We start from the raw sequence: 26,650 nt of genomic DNA, 5'->3' as shown, positions 1-26,650 counted from the left end.
TAATAAAATCTTGTTTGAACTTTTGATTACATTATAATTTTATTTGTGTTTGAAAACTTCAAACAGAAGAAATATTTGAACAAACCAAAAACAATGTCATTACCGTTACACATAACGCATTAGACATTACATCAGTTCAAAGGTTTTTAGTTAATGAATCAAACGACATCGGCTCGCAACACCTCTTTTGTGGTCGAACAGAATTGACTGAGTGTTAGGGTTGTCAGCTGTGAGTTATTTAGTTTGTGACAGCACATTATGTACTTATAATATTAAAATGTTTGTCACTCAAACTGTATTAGAATATCGCAAAAGCTGTAGAAGAAATATTTCGCCCGTTTGAAAATGAATGTGTAAAAAAATAACGAACTATTCTGTTACTTTACTCCGTAACGAACTTATTGTAATGGTTACCTTTACCTTAATACTTTGGCGTTACCTTATTACTGTATAGCTCTGTTAATTATTATGTTACTTTAATTATACAAAGAAAAAAAATCAATCATCTATTATCTAACACACGTATTTGAAGAAAACACTAAATAACACGACCAACCCTAAACCCAAAGCGTCGACCGAAAATAGCCAATCGTGTCCAACCCATTGTGCGTGATATAATTAGAATGCTTAGAAATAAACACGTGGTGGCAATTATCGCAGCGGAGAGTTAAATGAGGCACCGTGGAGCCGCTAATGGGCACACTCGGCCGAAACTTCCGGCGAAATTCCGAATGGACTCGAGACAAATATTGCAAGAATAACATGCTGATGTTGTCTAGGATTAAGCTTTTTGTGTTGGTAGATCTGAAAACTTCATTCATGCTAAAATAAATTGGATAATAATATTATGGTCAAGACATTAAGCAATATTCATAATTGAACCGAACAATATATTGTTGTTTAATATGGTTAAGACGATGCTGCAAAATTGTATGTAATTTGGATAAACATGCGTGTATCGTATGTTTTTTAACATTGCAATATTTTTATGCTTTACAGTAAGGTAAGATATTTTGCATTCCATACTAAACTTTTACATCGATACTCATATGCAATAAGCATCTTAACGATATACTGAATGAAACCCAGAACGCTCTAACCATTTAACCATCAAAGCCAAAACCCCTGAAATACCGAAAGAACTAAGCATCGTGTAACACAATAAAAATAATGGACACAAACAAACGCCCGAGCTAACTCTTCACAAGACAATTCGCTAGCTTAAACAAATAACACAGGAATATAAATTAATCATTCCACCAACTCGATTCTCGTGCGAAAGATTTACTGGACTTCACAGTACTGATTTACTTCAATTTGACACAAGAACAAAGAGCACTATTGATCCTCAGAGCCCGAACAATAAAGTTAAAAATATTGCAACTGTGGCGTCCAGCCGGCCGTCTCATCCATCAGAGCTGTAAGAGCGGACTGTTAGTAAATTAACGTTTTAAAAGTTTTTAATATTCTAGAACATTCGAGAGAAAAGCGTCCGAGTTCGAGCATTAATCATTGCATTCGAGCGAGGCTCGTCCGCTTCATACATCACACACCCTTTGAGAGCGGCACAGTCATTTGTTGAAATGCTTGCTTTTATTAACGTCTCTAACATTGTAAATGTCTCAATTCCTTTGATGACTTCCTGTTCTTGATTCGATCCCTTTTTTGTACCTTTGTCCGGTTAGAGGAGATTAATGTTATCGTCAAAGGCTCTCGCATGGCCGTTGTTGCAATAAATTATCATTAAGTAACACCTTGTCTCACCCCGGTTTTATGGTTCGACCGTAAACTGCGTTAATATGGTGGCCAATCAAACGTTTTACCTGCGTGCTTTTATATTCGTGATAAGGATAAGTTTTACCTATTAGCGTAACTTAGAAATTTTACTTTCACAAAATGACAACCATACAAAGCAAACAACATTGAATTGATATTATCGAAATTTAGAATGGTATTAAAACTTGTGGTATAATTTGTAAGCACCTTTATAATCCCAAAATAAGCCTGCAACTATAGATGTTTCAATTTTTTTTATCACTTTTTGAATTATTTCTTGTGTAGGTACATTCCGTTTATGTTTAAAATCGTTGTTATTATTGAGTCTTTTAACGGTAATTAAAATTTTACTGAGCATAAAAATATTATTGACTCTTTCCCTGTTTAACATTCCAATGCATTTTTAGTTAATGTCAAATATTAACATAAAATACAAAGTCTCCCAAAATTAGTTTGCAAATTATGAATATGCAAATTCACATGATAAAATTAAGTATCGATTAAGTTGCAAAAATATTCCTTAATACATAAAGAGGTAGCAAGGGTCTTGTGCAAATGCTTAATGAACCACTCAGTTTTATGGTCTAGTTAGGGTTGCCACCTATGATTTAAATTTATTTCTTCTTTAATTTAAAATGTGATAAAAATTCTAAAATTGTTCAAATCAAATGCTAAGTGTTGATCTAATGCGAGTAATTTATTTAATTACAATATTTTTAGAATACAAAAATCATGTAGTACAACATACTGTACTTATTTATTAAGATCTATAAAACAATTTTATCTTTTACAAGAACTTAAATTAATTAAATTTAAAAACACCCAAGTGCCAGCCCTAGTCTATCCGATAAATGGATCTGGCGTTTCGGAATGAGTACGAAACGATCGAAAAGGACACTTGCGTTTCAAGAGAATAATAATAAAATTACTTATGTAGATGATTTCATCCGATACGCTGAGCTCTTTCGATTATTTCAGATTACGATAGGCACTTGAAATGCCATAAACATAATGTGGGATTTGAAAAAATAATGCAAAATGAATGCTTTGTGACATTAAAAGAAATCGCTTTGGTGCGTTAAAGATGTCTTTTCTTGGTTGTTTTATAAGTGTATATCATTTATGTAGGTACTATGAGAATACTGAAACTTATAAGATGTATAGAAAATCGACTGTAAGTTTGTGTATTAATAGTGTAGAAACTACGTAACCGATTTTAAAGACTGACACCTCTAAAAAACTACATTATCAGTGATAATTTAATTGACATAAGCGGAAAACACCGACATAGGAATTATATAAAAAAAAACCCTAAATATCTAATGTATTTAAAGTTTAAACCCTATTTTTACGTAATAATTAATTTATTTTATGACTATAGAATCGTCTTATAATACCCAGACTTGAGATAATTTTATAGCCATAAGCTGTATAGTTTTGAATTTATAATCAAAATCTCCCTCTTCCACTTTAATAAAAACTACAATGTTGAAAATATTTCTGCTATGGATAATTTAGTACTACTTATCGTCTATAGTAATTATTTTTATGGCACTTAATTTAGATTTTCTTTATAAAACCATGTTTTCAGTCGCCTTTTATTATGTAGGATAAGAATAAAATTGCAAGAATTTTAATTAAAAACTTACTAATACGTAGATAATTTAATTAAGTTATTTTTGGACACCATAAGGCATATATCTCATTACTATGTTAATTGCATATTCATATTTTTAATTTTACCATCTATATAAATATAAATAATAAATGTCGGCTTTTTCCTAATTTCATTTTTTCCGTCTAAGCAATCCTAGGATTGTTTAGACACCAAACGGCTTAAACTATCTTAGAAATAAACACAAGCTTAAAACACTTTTCCTTCCATACACATAAGGTTCAAATTACTTACTGAGCATGATAGTGATAATGCGTAGCGTGGTGCATAGTACCAGCCGGCTTAAACAATCTTACAAATAAATACGAGCTGAAAGCACCTTTCCCTCAATACAAATAAGGTTCAAAACTCACTGAGCATGGTGGTGGTAGTGCGTAGCGTGATGCATGCTACTAGACGACTACAATGTTACACATAAACACACAAGCTATATGCAATTTTCGTTCAATACAAATAAGGTTCAAAACTTACTGAGCATGGTGATGGTAGTGCGTAGCGTGGTGCATGGTACCAGGCGGCGATGGCGCAGTCGCATGGAACGCAGCGAACGCCGACGGGAACTGCAGTGGCAGAAAACCGTTACCCGCAGGTCCGACAGCCTCCCGGTCAGGCATTATAGAGTCCTGGCATTATTGGTTTGTACGGAAAAACAACACGATCAAGTCATCTCCACTCTCGCTTCTGTTCCCGTCATTGTTGCGCTATAATGTTGTGGCACGGTCGATACGGGTTGGCATTTTGTCACCTGGAACAAAGAAAGGAGTGTGTTATTGTTTGTATTTTTTTTAAAAGGAGGTGCGTTTTTATGTTAACAATAAATTTCCTTAACATGCTACAGAAGCGTGCGCTCTTATAATTTCCACATATAATTTTTTAAATTATAATATTCATCAGATTGTACAAAGATGTGATGTTACAAACAATCTGTTTAACACTACGCATTACGTTGTTTTGCGGCAATCCAGACGACTCAATGCAATTATCTCGTTTAAGAATTAAGTGATGACCTACAAACAGTCATATTAATGTTGATTGAGGAATAGAAAACAAAATGATGAATGAAGTGTTGAAATAACAATACAGGTTTTTATGAACATAGATTTGTTTAGTTTTTAAATAAACAACATATGCGTTGATTTTCGGTATATCCGACTACTGGTAAAGCTAATGCAATCTAATATCTAATATCTAATCTAATCTAATCTATTATATATTATAAAGGCGAAAGTTTTTTTAAGGATGTATGGATGTATGGATGTATGGATGTTTGTTACTCTTTCACGTAAAAACTACTGAACCGATTACAATGAAATTTAGCACACATATAGAGGGTAACTTGGATTAACACATCCCGGAAATTTTATCCCGGAAATCCTACGGGAACGGGAACTATGCGGGTTTTCCTTTGCAAACGCGGGCGAAGCCGCGGGCGGAAATCTAGTTAATTATGAAAATGGATAATAATGAAATGAAAATAAAACAAATCTAATTTAATATGACTCATAAGTTGAACGTATTTAACCGCTATTTTAAATTAGATACAGAATCAAGTGTGCTTTATAGAATTAAAATCAGCTTCCCTCATTAAGTCTCCAAAATATGTAATTTTTCTCTGATAATATACCTAAACAAGATTATTATTATTAAAAAAACAAAATACCCGACTGCACACTAAAAAAAGAGTAAAAATTTAGAAAAAATATTATTATGTCTTTATCCCGTGGGACTTTTAGGATAAAATGTATCCTATGACACTCCCGTAATCAAGACAAATCTAACGATACCTCATACATCAAAACCCATCAAGCCGTTTAGGCTACAGGTGGTCACAAAGGAAAAGACATACATACATACTTACATACACTCGAAAAACATTACCCTCCTTCTTTGGCAGTCGGGTAATGATCACAATAACATACTAACAAGTAATAAAAAGTCTAATTAAGAGAAACAGTTTCAGCTATGCACTCTTTAAAATTAGCAAGACATGATGATTTCTAAAAAGCGTATACCGTAAAAGGCGGCTAAATTATGAAATCATAACGAGATGTTAGCATGTTCTGAAAAGGGCAACATTTGAATTCAACAGGTTTTTATCGGCCTCTCGTAGTTTAGGGTGAGTTTACACTAGATTTATTTATTCAAAAAAATATTTATTTATTAACGAAATGTCGTCTAATGTTTTTTGTATAATTAGAAGCGAATGTCAATTCATACAACATCTTACAAGATTACACGTATCCTTATTCTAACGGTATCTAGTAAATATTACAGAATTTAAAATTTTTCATACAACTATTTCAATGCTTATTAACGGGTTCTTGGAAACTGTTATCTGATTATCTCTGATAGACAAGTCCTAAGTTAATCGTTTACTCAAAATAATTAATTCCCGAGTAAATCCATTCAAATAAATTATTTTATACTTTAAAGAGATTAATTAAGGAATATTTTGTCTCCAGAATGTCACCTAGTGTAAATGAACCTTAACGCTATTAAGGAGCCTTTAGTAAAATTCCTTCTGTAATTAATGAAGATGTGATTGTTTTGAACGTGCATTGTCCCCTAAATGGAATGACTAGTGATGTCGGTGGTAAACATATCGATATCGATGAAATCATTCCGATCATTAGTACCTACGCAAGTGAAGCTGGTGAATTCAATTGATTATACAATTCCTTGGATAATTACCTATGACAGATGCAAGTTTTAATTGTTAAATTGCAACCTTTTTTGTGAGCACAAAAACCAATATAAATATTATAATTCATTCATTCATACATAATACAATGCAAATGAAGCAACGGTAGTTCCTATAACATTTAAAACTAATAATGGTTAAGCGTGAACTTCTCGTAAAATACCATGTAAATGATCATTAGATTATTATTTGCATATACTTGTGAAATAGCGTGTTACATTCTAAATGTTAGATTCACACTAATTATAGTGCTAAAATGTAAAGTATACGTAAAATGGGAACCGTATAAAAGCATTTGAATTTACATGTGTTAAAAGCTGTAAATTGGATTTTAGCCTAGCGAACTTTATCAATATGTATTTTAAATTATGAAATTTAAGAATGATAAACAAATTAATAAATTGTATATTTATGATATATCTAAACGGTAAATTCTGCATATCATTATGCATAAAATTAACATTCCAAAAAATGATATCGATACAAATCCATATAAGTGTCACATCTCTAGCTTCAAAAAGCGCGTAATGCGCAGACGCATGCCGTCCAACTTAATACGGACCTTAATTACGATTTAATTGTTTTTTAGCCGTCGAACTGTCCAGAATTCCTCGAAACCGTCTATCCTTATGGTGTCGGGGCTCACTCTTAAGCGGGTCATTATTATATATTTCATCATCGATTTTTAATCGACTTTTTTATCGGTACAGGTCGATAAACCTCGTGTAGGTAACTGTATCCACAATTTTGGGGAGATATTTTCTCTTTAATTGAGTGATACTTGATTAAGAAGGTTTTCGGTTATGACAAGCGAATCACACATGTACACGTGTGTTAACGTTAAACACGAACGCACACGTGCGCAGGAGTTTTTTAATGAGACAATTTGTTTTCAACACCAGGTCCAATGAAGTAGAGGCCATATCTAATAGGTTACTATTGTCCAGTGTGACTTATAGCCGTGTGGTTGGAATGGATCCGTGATGCGAAGTTAAATCGTTCATTAGGCGACGTTTGGTGACGATTCGCGGGAGCATAATTGGCCTGACGGTTTTATTGAATTTAAATATGTCAGTGAATAATTGTAGAAGTGTTTTGTTGTAGAAAGTTGATGTCATTTGTGTTGTACAATGATATAACTATTTAATTGAAATAACCACATGTTTAATCGACATACATTTGCCTGAATTTTGCTAGTTAAGCCTTTGATTTATTATACGAATCAGTTCAAACATCTTTTCTTGAAAATAGGACATTTCATACATGTCATAATACACATATGTAATTAACTTTTTTTAATAACAAATAGAATCTACTTACCCGCTCAATTATACGCTATTCAAAATGTTGGTATTTTGTACCGTTTCGTAAAACATTAAAAGTCGCACAGAATAAACTGTATGCAGTACACCACGTCAGACAATTAGAAATGGGTTGTTTCACCCATAAATAATCACGTGTACGTGTTGAAAATAACAATTGTTACGAAAATTCAAATTTTGGTAACCGTTTGCGTACAGAAACACGTCAATGTGATTGGTCGTTTGATTTGAGAGTGCTGTCATCTGATTGGTTGATTCAAATGCAAATATTATAAACTGATTGTTTGTTTACATTTATCGAATATTTATGTTAAAAAACAACTTTCATAAAAACCGACTCCACTCTCAATTCGTATCAAATCTTAGAAAAAGACTTATTTAAGTTATACCATAGATGATAAAATACCTACTAGATACTAATAATTAGTAATTACTAATACTAAAAACAATGTTTATAATTCACTATGAATGACTAAAATCGTCTCCAAGAGCGTTCCATCCCTTTCTATCCCGTACAATGTGACAGAGACAGTTGCATATTAACCCGTCACAAAATACACCATCGGCTGATCCTTTATACTCTATTTAGGATTCCGTAAGCGAGCGTGTATTCATCCATAAATTACAATGGCTAACGTATGCCTTTGAGGACCGCGGTACGTGCGTCCGTTTGGTGATAACTGATAATTGTTATCAATATCATCAAAAGTATGAGCCTCCCGGTTTTACTTGAGGTAGCGAAAAAAATTGATAGATATAAAATCTATGTAACTAGGTAAAGATGTAGCATTCGAAGGGTTAAATATTTATAAAATCGGTTGAGACATTTTTGAGTTAGGTACTAGCTAGCTCTCTCTTTACGAAGTATGTATAGGCCAAGCCGGGGCAAATGGTAAAGGACAAAGAATTACTTTTATAAAAAAATAAACATTATATTGCTTGTATCATCATTAATTAATAAAGGGAGTTTTAGAATTTAGAGCATTATACCACAGATTATACCAACTTAATGCTGTAAGAAGGAAGGCGAGCGAAAGAGCATGGCGCAATATCAAAATTTAAAATACTTTTATGTATCGATGTTTTAATGTTTAGTAATTATAAAAAGGCATAATTAAAGGATAATTTATCTATTATTTTTAGCAGGTGCCATTTTGGATATTATCCCTACACCTGTAGGTTAAATTGTTAATTTGAAATTAATTGGTTTTGAATTCACGTTTGTACCTTTTAGTTAAAAGATAAACTATCTTTTATATGTAAAAGATATTAATAAGAAACGCATAAAAATTGTTAGAATTAACTTTCAAAGGTTATCTACCTAGTTGGAGTTACTTATATGCAAATCTTTATCTATAATATTAATAAAGTGTTTAATTTATATGTTTTTTTGTGAATAATATAAAAACTATTGAACCGATATTACGATAAAAATATCATTTTCTACCTTTATCGAAAAAACTTTTTAAAAAACGTCACTTTTTAACGGTTTTAAATCGTGTAAAAAGGGGTAAAATGATATTATTATGATGAAAAAAAAATTCATCGTAATAATATCATTTTATCCCTATCCATGTTTCGAATTATCTACAGACGAGCGTGTTTAAAATATCTAACTTTTAAATAAGCGAACGAAATTCAGGTGAACTATATTATACCTAACTACTTAAATTATAGTAGGTAATAATATTATGTACTTAAATCTATTTAATTCAATATATGGCCATTAACAAGGCGCGTGCCAAGAAACAGAATAGTCTAGCCTAGACCGTCTCTAGTACGTCTAAACTCTAAACTCTAAACCTGGAATTTATACCGCCATTGTCAAAGCAATATATTTGAATTGCATAGCCACCCATTCACACCAAATTTTATGTTCTTTACAATGATATTTTATGTATAGATACGTTATATACTCACAATATATCCAAAAAAAATGCTTCATATGCAGTGTCAGGCACACACAAATACAATTTTCATTTTACTTAATTTATTACATTGACAGACTGTATAAGAGAGATGGCTCTAATAAAATGATATAAACAAAAAAGACAAAGATAGTTTGTCACTTCCGCGCAGGTGTAAGCAAAAGTCATAAGAATTCGCCAATTAAATATAAATAAACAAATAGTTGCCATGGTAATTGGCATAGACTAACGACACAGAAGGTTCAATGTTATAGAATATAGATGTTAGGTTTCCTGCACAAGTAAATAAATGTGACAATTTCATTTACTATTTTATGATTATTATGATGTCGTATTACAATGAAAAAAAAAATTTTTTTTTGGAGATATAACTGTATTAAGTATTTATATCTAGCTGTGGTGTTCGTTTTCGGTCATCATCATTTCACCCGATAAACACCCACTGCTGAGCATACTGCATAATCCTCCTTATAGAACTCCATAAGGACCGATCTTACGCTATTCGTTTCAAGGCAGTTCCCGAAACCCGTACAAGGTCATCACTCCAACTTGTAGGATAATAATTATAATAATAGTAGTGCCTAGATGAAAAAAAGGATGAAATAAAAGAAAGGATGAAGTATAAGCCTTTTTTATCTAAAACACAAATAAAATTTATGTTCAATAGCTATTTACAGAAAAGCAAATAGCATTTTTCGTCAGTAGCGATAATCTTTTCTTTAATGTTTACGTATATTCAACATCATTTTATTTTTATTTATCATTTTATTATTGCAAACAAACATTTTTGCCATCACGATTTCATTGTATATAATAAATAGCTATATTTGTTAATTATATGCACTGGATGTAAACTGTGGATTTAAATATAAAAATAATAAAGTATTTACCAAAATCGAAATTAATAAAATAACCGTTCTATTTTCAATAATCGTATCTACATGATAATCTTTGAACACAGTGTACGCTAGCTTTGTCACACTAGTGATTGAAGCAATGTTTTATCCCTTTCATTATTTCAATACACGTGTCAAGTAAGTGTCATTCATAAAGAATTGTAAATTATTATTTTTACTCTTAAACTGTAATAATTTAATATATTTTGCTGTGATAATATGATATTCCTTTATCTTTTATTTTTATGCACGAATACGTGCACTTTCTGAACACACAGGAAGGCATTTTCGACAACTTTAATGTACCTATCGGCATATACGCTCACTGGGACCGGTGACAATCTGACTGATTGCATTGGTCCCAAATAGGACCAATTCACGGAATCAGTTTTGGTGCGTTGATGACGTATCTACCTCTTGTTTCTATATATAATATCATTGGTTCTTTATATTTTATTACTCAACGCTGTCGACTTCTTAATGATGCTCCAACTCAATCAATCAATAACTCTTATTTTCATAGCAATAAGGTGTATTTTTGATTTACAAAATCTATTTCTGCTGACGTTACTCAAACTCAATCAATCAATAACTCTTATTTAAATAGCAATAAGGTACAGTTTTGATTAATTTAACTATGTGTGCTCTGAATTAGCTTATTCCAAACATGAAGGATTATGGTGTCGGAATAAAAAGTTGTAAAGTCGAGGTGAAATTTCGTCTACGCTATTTCCCATGCTGTTTATGGCTTCTTTATTTGTTTTAAAAGAAATTGATGCTATAAAGATTAGTATTTAACCGACTTCCAAAAAAACGAGGAGGTTATCAATTCGGCCGGTATAATTTTTTTTTTTTTTTTTTGATGTATGTACACCGATTACTCCTAGGTTTCTTAACCGACTTACGTGATTCTTTTTTTGTTCGATGCGGGATGGTGTCGAATTGGTCCCATAAAAATTTTATTCGGATAAACCCAGTAGTTTTAATTTTATGAGCATTTTTGTCTGTATTTGTAAATGGTGCAAGTGCAAGTTTGAAGTCGGTTGTTTTTAACGCAGTTATCACTTGTTTGATTATTAATTTATTGATTCAAGGAAGACGTTTAAGTGTTTTTCTATGAATTTAACATTATTATAGTGATGCGTTTGGCGTATAAATATCGTCATTTACGTGACTGTTGCTTGTGGCGGGTTTTTATTGTCAATTATTCAACAGTTTTGACACAAGGTGGTGAATATACTACACATAAGTAATATTCTACACATCATTCTGAAAAAATATAATGTTTTTAGTTATAAGTACCGTTTTTTTATATTTTAAAGTTTAAAATATGAATGATAAACTCGTAGTTATTAAGTTTCTTAAAAACCTATAGATATAATATAGATTCTATTTAAAAATCGTAATAGTATTCCCTAAAAAGTATCATAACGTTTCCGTCCAATTATATCAACTCGTTTAACACAACCATTAACAGATTGATACGAACGATCTATATAAAGTATCAACATTTATTAGTATCCTTGGCGAAGACAAATATATCCGAGGAATAAGTACTTTATTTATGGATTCTCTTGAATAAAAGTATCAACACTACATAACTCCTTACAGTACAATGTTCACGATATCTTGGCTTCTATCCATTCGTTGAGAGATATAATAATTTTTATTGCACAGAAATAGTTTTCGTAGAGTACAAAGAAATTATTCCACCCGTGATCGAATGTTCTAGGCTAAAAAAAATATACTTATTATCTACTAGTGAAGAACAGAGGCACCATGAGATTATAAAAATATTCAGTTATTTTTTTTTTTTACATTTTATAAAGTTTAAAGGGCCTATCATTTATCTAGGAGTGTCTATCACAAATAAAATGAAAAAAATAACACAATTATTTTTTCATATTATGGGATGTACCTACTAGAAGCTATCAAGTATCATTTGTTGTTATCTCAGTTTAAATTTACCAAAATATGTACCTATTATTAAAACGTAACTATCCAAACAAAACAAAAAGCAAATCACATCTACCCGCACACATAAAAATTACAACTACCCTCATCCATACCACAGTACAGTAGCAGCCAGTTAACAAAAATTAAAAATTCGATAAACGGCGAACTTTACGACGCGCTCAAATCGTTTCTTCAAACTAATTTAAATGTACATCGAGTACATTTGCGGCGTTAAATTACATTATCGCACTTGAATACTAAATACGTACTTTCGAATTAAAGTTTTAACGATCATCAAGCAAGAAAAAGTAACACGGAGTGAAATCTTTTTCGTACAGAAGATGCTATAGTTTCTATATGTGTGACAGAGAAGAATGGTGTAAGTGTATCCTTGTCTTTTTGATCCTTCAGGAGAGTTTAAGAACAAGTGTTTAAACCACAGACATGTATCAAGATAGACTAAGCGAGTGTATGTACTTCCCGTGTCCAAACTAAGATTATGAAACTTACTTGACGCTGGCCTACACTCAGTCCGCGCTTGCAGTTCGCCAAGGAAAGACGTGAAGCTGAATAAAGTAAAATGCCGAATTACGCCGTTATAAACTGTAGAAACTCCACAGCTGTGAGTGGCCGAGTTAGCAGAGATGTTTCCTTCCACCGGTAAGTAATTTTCTAATCAGAATATGCACTATTTATTTTAAAATCAAATAAAGAATATCTGTGGAAAACGATCGTGACAAACACGGATACCAAATCATACGAAATGATTCGGAATACATTGCGGCTTTTACTTGGCACGGTAAAGATCGAGTCGTATGATAACAAGCAATGAATAGCGTCTTCTCATTTTTCTGTTCTCATTTTTCTGTCCAATTTTGTGGTTAGTGATGTTCATTTGATGCAACAGTTCTCGATTCTAATCGATTTTATAATCGAACAGAAAAATGATAATTTGAAGGAGCAATTTTTCAGAAAAAAAGGCATAGATTTTTTTTGTCATTTAATACGACTTGACCTAGAACTTTTAAGTATTTTAATACAAAGGTACTAAAAATAAATATTATGACATGGACGCCATTAGTTAAAGTGTCATCTTGGGAGTTTTTTAAGAAAACTCCTTATTGCTTAGACTATGTTTGTTTTTTCAGTTTTCCAAGTAACCCGAACATAAAAGAAAAATGGATTGATGCAACGGGACATAAAGATTGATTGATTGACAGTTTCATTACTTTCTTTCGATGGCCTCTCTAGTACGTAGTACACGGTAACTCAATGGGCATATGTAAGAAAAAGCTAAAACACATTAGTTTACTTGTTAGAATATTAAAAGGTTTATAAATTTATTTTATCATTCCTCTGTCTATGGTAATTATCATTTTTCTGTCTTGAATCGATTTAGTAATCGATTACGATTCATTTATTTAATTACCTCTTAGACATAGATCTAGTTTGATCTGATTTCTTTCGATTTACTTCGATGGGATAGGACGATACTAGAATCGCCGCGGGAGTGGCGTCCTAATCGATTTAGCGTAAAATGAAATTACCATCACTAAAAAGCGCTCGTGACGTCATAACGCGTCAAGGTCAGTACAAAAAATATGACACGCTTGGTTTTCATACAGATCGCGGTACTTGCGTAGTCTATCTATGTCTGTGGTTTAAACAGATTTTGAACTGCTACTGGGCAGCTTATTTACGCTATGGTTATGGTAATTATAGTAGACTAGCGGTCCGCCCCGGCTTCGCCCGTGGTATGTACATATTTCGCAATAAAAAGTAGCCTATGTCCTTTCTCGGGTATCAAAATATCTCCATACCAAATTTCATGCAAATTGGTTCAGTATAGTTTAGGCGTGATTGAGTAACAGACAGACAGACAGAGTTACTTTCGCATTTATAATATTAGTATGGATATGCAATTGAAAGCAAAAATAAACAATATGTAACTTTTCATTATAATATGAAAGTAGGTGAACAGTACCTAAGGTAGAAAATAGAAGTCAAAGCACAATTTACTAACTGTATTACTTATTAATAGGAGTTACAGAGCTTAATACTTGTACTTAGTCCTTGTGATTAACTACATTTGAAATCATCGTACAAAACAAAAAAATTAAAAGCAATTTGACAATAAACAAAAAAAATATTCCAAACTAACATTCAAATTCAAAATAGGAATCTCTGCAAAACTTTCGACTATTCGAAGAAATTTTCTTTTTTTAAATTTAAATAAAGAATTCGCCATCTATGTATTGTAACCGTCAAACGGTCGTACATTACGTAACATTTTTCTAAGGAGCCGAGGGTGGAGCCGCGGGGCGCAATAATGCCGCTTATCTCTATTCTTAGAAGTCGGGCCCTGCATACTGATCTGTAAACTACCTGATTAAGGCGAAGCAATAGGGGAAATTTGAAAGGCGAGAAAAAAATGAAGGTATGGTAAAATCAAACTCAAACATTTATTTATTCAATATTAATAGACTTCTTGTTTCTAGAAGAAGTCTCATTATTGCGAACACTTTTGAATCGTAATAACTAGACATCGGATTATGTAAAAATGTGTGCAAATGCATAAAACTCGCTAATTACGGCGTTAGTGCATATTTTAGCCTTTTTCCCCAATAGTGCATATTTCGTTAAGTAACGGGAGTTTTGATTGGTCGACTAACCTTTATTAGCCAATCAGAACGCTTAGCGAGTAAACAAACCCTATTTTGGCATGGTAAAATGGCGAAAAATTACAAAATGGGCTCCATTTTAAGTAAATTTTGAGCTATTCAAAATAGGGCTAGATTACCCTAAAACTTAAAACATGGGTTGAATTCCAAAAAAGGGCTAGATTTAGCCCGGAAAGGTCTAAGGTGGCAACACTGGGCTCGCGGGTGACAAACGTCACAAATTTGCGCTCGAAAATTAGGTAAAAATGCCTAATTGTATATTGGCACAAAAACTATACTAAATTTCATGAAAATTTCACTGTATTTGTACAATCTTTGATTTAAATATATAAAATAACTAGCGGTCCGCCCCGGCTTCGCCCGTGGTACATATTTACGTTTTCTCTACATAAAAACCATCCTCGTACTTCAAGGAATATAATAAAAAAAGAATTATCGAAATCGGTTCAGCCGTTCTCGAGTTATGCGCTTACCAACACATTTTGCGATTCATTTTTATATATAAGATAAAGGTTTTTTGATTTTGTATTGTGCATATTTTAGGCATATCAGTCGTTTTTAGTGCATATTTCGGCCTTTTTTAGTGCATATTTGCATGCATATTTTGGCATTTTGTTAGTGCATATAATCCGATGTCTAGTGATAACATAGATTTACCATCGATTCGAAAAGTAGTTTCTACGACGAATAACGGGCAAGAGACTCCGTAAAAGACACAGAAATACTTAACTATGAGAAATCCAATCAAATCGCATATTCCTACATATCGCACATACCTACTGGTATATGTATATAACAAAAAAAAATCATGCATAAACTAAGCCACGCTTCATGGATATGAAATATAATTGAATTAAACGTTAAAGTTGTTTTCGAAATTGTCAAGAAAAAGCAACTCGTTCAAGCCAATCATTTATATAAATTATATTGTACGTACTTCCAGACACTGCAATTAAATTTAATACCCAGTACTTATATTAAGTGTTACCATTTCCACACAGAAGTTCAAATAAATTTCAATTTGAACTCATATGTATGTTTAAAAATAGACACGTAAACAGAGCAATAAGTAGTCAATGAGTTATTAATATTAATTGTATAATTGACTTAGTCTGGTCTCCATTAATTTTGTTATTAATGCGAACTTGAATTATATTTTCTGCTGATAACGTTGTTCTTGCCCTTGTACGTTTATTAATTACCTATATTTTGTAAATATTGCTATATTTTACGATAAAATTCGCTTTGAAATAGAACTTTATGTACCAATAATTATCTTATACAATGTCTTAATCATCTTTTTTTCTGTATTATTTCTTGTAAATTCTTTTTAAAACGCTTTTATTAGCAAAACCTGTATGTCTGTATGTAACAGACATGTTGGTGTGTTACAGACTCCTTTAAAACCAATTCTTGCTCTCTTAAAACGGACAGATTTAATTCAAATATTGTACACTTATCGAGGATCGGTATCAACACAATAATTCATTTTTACGTTTTTTTTTTTATTATAAAAATTTTGAATACGAAAACTTTGTAACAGCTTCGCCTTAACACAGCCTAGTAGCTACAATACAGTATTAGAATGTTAAGCTAAACGCAGTGTGTGGCTAGGCTGGTTCTAACTACAGACAAAGCCTAGCCTGGACATCTGGCCTTTTGTTATTCAAACTTAGTGCCATAAGTAAGGTATGTAATTTGCAAACGCGTGAAAATCATTGCTAAGAATGATACGTTTAAGTTGAAAGAAAAAATTTTGTTTCCTTAACTTAGTACTACCTACAATTAATTATTTAGTTCAGGTTCAGAGTATGAATACATATCTATGAATCCTCTTTTCTCAAATTAAAAAAATAATAGCAATAGGTATATTGAAATATTCCGAGATTCGAAATTTGAATTAAAAAGTTCGAATTCGATACAAAATCTCCATATTCTAAATTTAAGATTACAGAATATCCATTTTACTGAAATTGAGTGGATTCCAAATTTGAAAATAGATTATTCTATAGCTGAAGAGCCAAGAATCAATGTAACTGGCATAATATTTTCATAAAAACTGCTTACAAAACCCATATTGCTCCCAATGAGCTATGAATGAGCGTGCGGTCGACGATTTCACGGTCAATTAATTTGACAACTACTAACCTAACTACAAACCACAAAATGGTTATTTCGATAGTTTAAATTTTACACATTTCTTTGTTTATATCTTATAACTTTCTATCAATACTAATTGTTACTACTTATACATAAAAAAAATATGGGAGAAAATCAAATGTTTTGTTTGATTGAATGTCCTAATCACAGGAGTTTTGGGACCGATTTGAAAAAGTTATTCAGTGTTGGATAGCCCGTTTATAAAGGAAGGCTGTGGGCTGTATGGTCATCATGGTAAGGCCAATAAAAGCGGAGGAATGCGGGTAAAACCGCGGGGCATGGCTAGTCATTTATATGAACTAGCAGACCCGACATAGCTCTAACCATCTAGCAAAATTATACTTAACGATTTAACACCTATCCAATTCACAAAACTTCATAAAAATCAGTCAAGCCATTTCCAATACATTAGACTACAAACACAAACTCACCTATATACCCATATATGAAGAATTTACAAACACTGACACGAGAAATACATAGACAGACATACAAAACGATTTAAACAGCCCTGCGGTAACCATTTCACAGGCTGTTGGTGCTAACGCGTAATTTCTGTAAGTGACCACAAGGAATTGTGTTCCGTGGTTTCTCTCAGCTGTTTATTAATACGAGCAAGGAATAGAAGTATTGAGATTTAAAAGCTTTGGAAGTATAGAAATAGTTGATTTTGGTACAGAATACTTAAAAGTAGCTAACGTCAATGGGGAAAGTATAGAAGAGAATGAATTAAAACGTTTCAGATGGTAAGATTGGTAATGTATTTTGCTATGGTTCATTTGCGTTTTATTTTGAGTTGCAATTAGTGTGACATTGCAAAAGTCTTTGTAAATCCTGACCGCCTGGTTCATTATTGTGAAAAAATTGATTCAGTACACTGCACTTTACAGTAGTTATGTACCTATGTTTGTTGGGTACCTAATTTGCTATTCAGATGCCCTGTGTCGTGCCTTATATGATAGCAACGTAGATTCGGGTTGTCTTCAGGCCAAGAGTTCATTTCACATCCTATTTCCCATCCATGTTATATTAATTATACTTACTACGTACTCAATACTGCCAAAGCAGTTTCCACTGAATCAAAACCAAGTACACCTTCATACATATTTTCAACTTTAACAATATCGACATGTTTGGATTACAATCATTTGTTTCGCGTGTATTTAGCGCAAAAATAACTTATTATGTTTCGTTTAACAAATAAGGCGGTATAACAGCGCGTGACCAAGCTCAAACATTGCTACAATGTTGGCATAATTTAAAAATACCCAGCTCCCGTAATCGTTTACTTTGTTAGTTTTACAATGGTTAATAAAGGGGTTGTTTTAATGAATTATTATAGCTACAGAGCTTTAGTATTCTGGGAAATATTGACTTGCGTGACTATTAGCGGTGGTTGAGCCGAAGTCAGGCACTTCAACTTTATAGGTGCCTTTTAATTTGGTATTATACAAATTTTTGTAATAATGATTAGGTGTATCACTACATAGTATAAAACAAAGTCGCTTTCTCTGTATCTATGTATGCTTAAATCTTTAAAACTACGCAACGGATTTTGATGCCGTTTTTTTAATAAATAGAGTGATTCAAGAGGAAGGTTTTAGTATATAATTTATTAGGTATTAGACAAAGCGGGCAAAGCCGCGGGCGGGAAGTTAGTTTAACAATATATGTCGATAGACAAACAACATATTATATTAGTTGTAAACTCATAGGCAATTAAGTCTTTAAATATTTGTGAATACATTTCATAAACGCAAGCGGAAATTCCTTCACCACAATCGATAAAAGAAATTCCAAATACCCGCCCAACGACCATCGAATTAAAAACCATCACAATTAAAAATTCAATTATTTACACGTCATTACCGAATAAATGCTCTAAAAAACGTCCCGAAGCTGGCAACATTTACTTGATTGGCAGGTGTTACCCTATTATGCTTTATTTATTGCATTTCATTACACCCCGTAAGGCTGGACGGGAGTCATTTTATAAATTAATGACATAATTGAAGCTGGCAACACCGTGTGCCCGACTAATGGCTGATTTATACTTTAAATTTTTTCGTGCAATTATTTTAAATGGGATATATTGACCTTTAATAGTGCCCTTGCGATGATGGCTTTGCGAATGCTAGGACATGTGAATATAATTTTTTAAATATTTGCACTTTGTAAGGACAAGTAATAAGTGGTTTTTTGAGGTAAAACTCGTATGGTTAAAGCAATAACCAACTTGGTACAGAAAGTCCATGCGGAATAACGCACCTTTAAATTATACGAATTCAAGCACTTATGAGTTATGACTTATTCAAATATTTTGTCTTAATTTTAAAATCATGTTTAATAATTATAAATACATGCTCTAATTACATGCGGGATACAATTTTATATATAAGATTTAATCCTGAAATGACATGCTCTCGATGTTGGAATAAAAAACATTAACTAAATCGTGCCATGGTTTTGTACAAATGAGCAACATCTTAACAACCGTGTCCCTGTTAGAATATAAATGGGACTTATTATAACTTCATAGAATATCAAACCATCTATCTATACTAATATTATAAAGCTGAAGAGTTTGTTTGTTTGAACACGCTAATCTCAGGAACTACTGGTCTGATTTGTAAAATTCTTTCGATGTTAGATAGCCCATTTATCAAGAAAGGCTATAGACTATAATATATCATCACGACTAACAGGAACGGAAAACTGCAGGAAAAACGGCGGGGCACAACTATTTGTACATATAAGGAAATAAAACATCTCATAAAGTTTTTTATCCCACATAATTAACGTTCAACACAGTTCCTGTTCAGATATTTGTATTACTCAAAACCACCTGTTCCATATTGTTTGTACACAACATAATGCGTTTATAATTATCGATGAAAACGAAAACGTAAAAAAAATAATTATTTTCGCGGTTTCAACAGCTCTTAATGGATACATCTTGTGAAAACTTCCCATAGATGGCGTTTTACAATATGTCATTTGATCAAGCTCATATTTATGGCGATACCGCTATGCAATTTATTGTTTTTGCACAGTGCGTTGATTACGATATTTATTTATGTGTTTCATATTGTTTATTGCTTAATATTTGTTCGTGAATCTTTTTTGAACATGTTTAATCGAATGTGATGATTTAATGTTGCTGAGTGTATTTATAATGTTGCGGTGTATTTCAATTGTTTCTTAAATGAGGTTGTTTTTTAATATTTGGGTTGAATTTTTAAATGAAAGGAAGCAATTTATTTATATCGATGGATATAAATATGACGATATTACCGAGCATAATGATATAATTATTATTGAATGTATTAAAAAAATGCAATCTATATTCCTTACTATTGCATTTTAGTAGGACAGTTTCACTGGAATACATCCAACGACTAAGCCTATTTAATTGTCCATACGGCCATTCACACCTTTTTGAACTAGGTATATATCTAAAAAAATAACAACATATAAAACTAAAAACATCGCGTGCACAAACAAACAACACCAATAATTAAAAAGTCATCGACGTACTAATTCAATACATTTCATGAGGATAATCGAGAAGATGCGACCGATTGATCGATTTGACCTACAAGTCGATTAGTATTAATATGGTAGCAGACACTTAAACGTCAAGTAAAATTATAGGTTTTGTATAGTTTTTCATACTAGTTTACGTTCTCATGGCTAACAAAAAATCTCTCTCACTCGCCTCATCAAGTTGCTCCGTTCGATTATGTATGCGCTACGCTGTCGTCTCAACAACGGATATCATATGGAGCTGATAAAATTGTTAGTGTCTTTTAATAGAATGAATTTAAAATGTGTTTTGTATTTATTTCTGACCTGCTTGAACATGATAGACTGAAGAGCTCGAGTAATTATGTTGTTCAATATTTTAATCTCCTATAATAAAACTGCAATATATGTATATGTTGTACGTCGTAAATACTGATAGTTAAAAGTCGAAGTAATTTAAGTCGTATGCATCAAGGGTGGTATTAACAGCTCCATGGAAACTCGTACCTAATCGAGTGACGGCTGATAGAGTCCGTCGAGATAATGACATGTGCGGTAAAAACGCGACAGTTGATTATTTATCATCCGTTGGCCTCTTTAATTATCAGACGGGTCTGTGTGTGCCCGCCTTAATGCTCGTGTGATGCCGCCTTAACTTTAAAGGGTAGGTGCAAGGCATTTTTTTCTAAGCTAGCTGATTTATCCGGGTTCCATTATTGAGATTTTTTTATACAAGTACCTACTTATTTCATTTTTTATTGATAGTATTTGAACGTCTTTATTATAAAATTAATTGGTTTATTCACTAAGTTCTTTAAAAAAGATGTGCAAGGAAAATAAAAATTATTTTCAAATAGCGAATAACTCCTATAATTTAGAGCCGATCTACTTCATATAATACTGAAGAACGATTACAATTTTTATATTATATTTTAATGCACATACATCATAGTTTAAAGGATAATAGGTAGGTAATAATAAAAATATTTTTAACCCTAAACCGTACGATTTGGTCTTTATCACCATCGCGGGATATCGCAATAAATCTGCAAGGGTTAATTAACTGCCAATGCTATACGTGTTTATAAGAAAATGCATGTGTGGTTTAAAATATGAGAAAATGCGATTTTTCATACTTAGACATTTTTAAACTAGAAAATACATTTAAACGGATCGTTATTTCTACTGAAATTATTTAATTTTTAACTGGAAGTACCTACCTAAATACCTGAATATATAGGATTGTATAAATTTATCACATTTAGGCAGAATTTAGAACAATAACTGTTCACCAGACCGAATTTCGGCCGTTGCAGCGATGTTCAATCGATCTTTTGATCTATTCATAAGTAGATAAACTTTACCCAATTTTATCCTCAAAATATCCCTTAAAAACTCACTCTGACCTCCATGAATTACTCTAAAAACCCCGTTTTAAACCCGTCACTTTCCGTGTAAATAAGTATTAAATCTCTTCACTTGTACGCGATTAACATCGCAACTTGATACCAGTTACACTATCGGACATCTTGGACATCGCGCCCCGGCGACACTCGGCAAAAACAGGAATGCGGTATCGATACACCAACACTAGTGGTGTATTTTTATCGTGACTTCTTGCTAGGGTTAATAGGGCTGACAACACTAACAATAATTATTTGACTTGAAGATACATATATGTATATATTTTGTCATAATTCTATCAATATTTGGTGAGAGACGTGGAATGAGACAAAAACAAGAATGCAGTATCGATACACCAACACTAGTGGTTATCGTGAATTTTTGCGCTGGTTTATAGGGCTGTCAAAACAGATAAATCTGTGATTTGAACGAAGAACACAGTACGATTAACACGAGCACTAACTTACACGATAATTAAGAGTCTTCATCTGTTGAGCTAACGATTATCGATACATATATTTATTACGTGATTTTTGAGTCAGGAGAATTGCAACACTGTACCTATCTATGGGTATGGTCGTATTTTATTTAAAACAGCTAGATTTTTATCGATACTGTTTGTACTACGATGACTCACGTAATCGTGCTTTGAATTAAGACATTTTATTGATACATCATTGTGTGACACATACAAACACATGCCTAAAACATATAGTAATAGTATTTATCTAATATTATGAGAGTATCTCATCCCCTTAATTAACCCTAAAACAATTACTTACCTACTACATATCATCACTACATAGTATAAAACAAAGTCGCTTTCCCTGTCCCTATGTCCCTATGTCCCTTTGTACGCTTAAATCTTTGAAACTACGCAACGGATTTTGATGCGGTTTTTTTTAATAGATAGAGTGATTCAAGAGGAAGGTTTATATGTATAATAACATCCATTAAATAGTGGAGAAGTACTGTTATTTTTGAGGTTTCTAATGTTATGTCGTAAAAAATTACATTTTTCCGCTTACATTGCAAACGCAGGCTGAACCCTACGAGTTTTATCAAAATAATGTACTAAAGTATTATACACATTGAAAAGGTCTACAGAAAAGTCCGCGATGGTATATGTCTATCTATTATGGATAACCCACAATAACTTTTTTTTGTCATTTACTTTTTACGACAAATATTGGCTAATTTTCGATGCGATTTTAACCAATACAGCATTAATCCTTAACCAATTAAATACCTTGAATACATTGTTCATTTAATATAGATCTATATGGCCCTTTACACCGTATGATTTAAGTGAATATTTTCGAAGATATTACAGATTTAAAAATTGCGGGACGTAGCGTTTGCAGCGCTACAGGCCGGCCGCCCTGCTATCTATTTTATACCTACCCGTGCGAAGCCGGAGCGGGCGACGCTATGTTTTTATATACAGGGTGTAATCGTTAAGTGTGCACAGGCGATTATTCCGTAACTATTACAGATATCAAAAAACTTTAAACTGATATCGAAAGTACTTAACCTAATGAGTAAAATAGCCATAATAAATTTTTAAAAATAATACGAGAAATATCTAAAAAATTAACTTTAAACCCTCCCATACATTTAGTATGAGATATGAATATCCCATGTACATGGGTTGATCCAAAAGTAATGATAATCAATATTAAACAAGGTCATTACATTTAAAATAATTATGTATTTCTCTAGATAGTCTTCTAACTAGATAATATACTTCGATATATTTTTTCCTTAACTTAGAAAAAAAAAACTTTGACTTCATCTACAAAAACCCCTCAAAATCGGCCATCACTTCGCTGTCGTCTTAAAATTTCTTGTATCGACGGTGTTTCTTGTGCCGAGGTAAGAGATAGAAATAACTAGGAGCTAGATCTTACAAACAGGGTGGGTGTTCAAGCATTTTCAATGCCGATTTTTAATTGGCAGCCATCGCAACTGACGCTTTGTGATCTGGTGCGTTGTCTTGGTGAACCAACATTCAAGACCGAAGTTTGCCATGTCTCTTTTTCTTACTAACCTACCCGCAATCTTTTAATTTGGTCTGTGTAGTAAGAGCCCTGTGTAGTAGTGGCTACCTTCTTAAAATATTCCACATTTCTTCAGCGTCCCAAAAAACTACGGCTTTAATCTATCCCACTAATTTTCACTTTGAAAATCTTCACCGTCAATTTGGAAGCTCGCATCCAGGCCATTGATTGTTTCTTGGTTTCAGCATAAACATGGTGAACCCAGGTAACGCCCATGGTCACAAATCGTGACAAAAAATTATCCTGATCTCATTAAAAATTTAGAAATTCACCCTCTAAATGTCGAATCGTTGTTTCTTCTTTTCGTCGGGAAACATTCTGGCTCGCACTGTTCACATTAAAATTAATGTTAATACTTGGAAACGTGGCCTGTAGATATAATTTTTTTGTGATAACTTAGTGTTTACATGAGCAAGCATAAAACATTTATTTTATATTTTTATGTGCACAGGAAATACCCAATTATCATTACTTTTGGATCAACCTATACATTTAATATGAAAGATTTTAGCTTTTTTTTTGTTTTTTTTTGGTTTTCTGCTTTAATTACTTCGCAAATTTGGAGGGAAGTTCATTTAGAAACTGTAAATAGACCTCCTCATTGTATTGCACAATAAGGACGTCACTTCGAAAATCTACTATGAATACAAAATGTATGGGAAATAAATTGTATGGGAGCGTTTAATGTAACATTTTTGGTTATTTCTCGTTTTATTTTTAAAAATTTATTATGGCCATTTTACTCATTAGGTTAAGTACTTTCGATATCAGTTTAAAGTTTTTTGATATCTGCAATAGTTACGGAATAATCGCTTGTGCACACTTAACGATTACACCCTGTATACCTACTACGTTCACAGTTTTTCTGTAGTGTATTTAGTATCAGCATTGCACCCGTGCGAAGCCGGGGCGGGTCGCTAGTAAAGATATAAAAATTAAGATAAAAAATAACTTTATCGATAAATAATAAAACCGTATGAACATTTACGCTATCCAATGAAAAGGTCAGAATGATTTATTAATTTAAAACTCATTAAAGCACTCGTATTTATGTGACAAATCCCGCCTACAAGCAATGTATGCGTTGATATAATATTGCCTACAAATAGATTTATGTATGTAACTAAATATTTAATCTTATTTATATGTACATACGTCTTAATATACGAAACAAACAACCTATAACTATTGGATAAACTTTTCGGAATTTCGATTTGTTGGTTTAGTCTTCAAAAAGCCAACTTATTTTTGTAGAAAATACACACAAAAAAAAGGTAAGACACTTCCGCGGCTTCTATACGTAACTTTTAAAGGTGAAAATATGGCAATACCATACATTTTTTTTATATCAAACAGTTAAATATTCAACACTAAAACTCAATTTACTCTTAATCATGGAATAACATTGAATTTCGTTCAATTTGCATAGAAATACACAAAGAATTGTCAAGCCTACGTAATTTGCATTGAGAATGTGCGGAATTCTTCGCTACATAGTCATTGCATTGTTGGTATAACCCGGCCGTGTTAAATAGGTCGGTGCCATGGCTGGGTTATACCTACGATAGTGCGTTTTAGTTTGCTGTAAGTTTTTGAGAAATACATAGGTTTTATTAGCTTCACTTGTATGTTTGTAAGGTTGTATGTAACACTTTAAACGGACACGGACACTGTTCGATGACATTTAACTTAAAAAAAAATCATTCATCTTATTCAAAGCCTTAATATTATATTTTTAATTAATAATTTCGTACTACCTTTAAAGCAAATTAATTGTTTATAAGCCAAAATAACTCACCCCTCTACAATCGAGATAAAACAGACCCCTATTGATCTAAAAGGACAGATCCTTTCAAATCATTAGCTCTATTACTAGGAATCGAACCCAACACCTATTTGTTAAGGCACAATCATTGTCACAATTCACAAAGCACATAATAGCACTTTACCGCCACGGCCAGTGTTGTATAAAGCATCCTATATATCGATACTTTTAATCTTAAAACGCGACCACACGTGACTCGAATAAAATTCATCGATTGTTTCTTACAAATTGATCGATTAATACGTGATAGTGTTGCGATCACGACTTCAAATTATCGACTTGTTTAAACGATGCCAATCTCGCTTCGATCATTTTGCGGTTCACATGTGGGCAGGGAAATTGCATTTATTAACTTATATTTGTGTTTTTGACGAATTATTTGTGATTATACTTTTTAAAAATGTATAAATGAAACTTTTAGGTAAACTTAGATCTAATATACTTAAATACTTAATAAAAATAGAGCATAACAAAAAAAATAAGACTGTGCATTGACAAGTAACCTTAATAAATCAGATTAATCTACCATCCATCAAGAGCAGTTCACACATTTCGGAGATTAGACAAACGTTTAAATTACCTACTATTAACATTAAAATCTGTCATACCCACAAACCAAGCACAAAGCTAGACTATCGTTCGATCTTACTGGTTATTAAGTGGCGTACATTTCAATTGCGAACCACCGTATTTATTTCACCTTACCTTGAATAGAGATAAACACATGTTCCGCAGATTAAT

At 32.3% G+C, this 26,650-nt stretch overlaps 1 protein-coding gene across 3 annotated transcripts in view; it reads right to left on the bottom strand.

Moving 5' to 3' along the window:
• ci (transcriptional activator cubitus interruptus) overlaps positions 1–26,650 on the bottom strand; it is a 107,133-nt gene that overhangs the window by 61,253 nt on the left and 19,230 nt on the right. For 2 of the 3 annotated variants that reach the window (XM_089710324.1, XM_089710326.1), the window contains exon 2: positions 3,923–4,196. In XM_089710324.1, the coding sequence (XP_089566450.1) occupies positions 3,923–4,065 (143 nt within the window). In that variant the 5' untranslated portion in view covers positions 4,066–4,196. Of the gene's footprint in view, positions 1–3,804; positions 3,880–3,922; positions 4,197–26,650 lie in introns of those variants that run through there. The other variant, XM_089710327.1, reaches the window with a different exon arrangement.

The sequence above is a fragment of the Colias philodice genome, chromosome 24 (assembly GCF_061535455.1).
Source record: "Colias philodice isolate Cphi_HAF_F1 chromosome 24, ilColPhil1 Martin Lab GWU primary, whole genome shotgun sequence".
Taxonomy (NCBI): Eukaryota; Metazoa; Arthropoda; class Insecta; order Lepidoptera; family Pieridae; genus Colias; species Colias philodice.
Note: the sequence above shows the minus strand (reverse complement) of the source record. Positions and strands in the feature narration are given on the sequence as shown.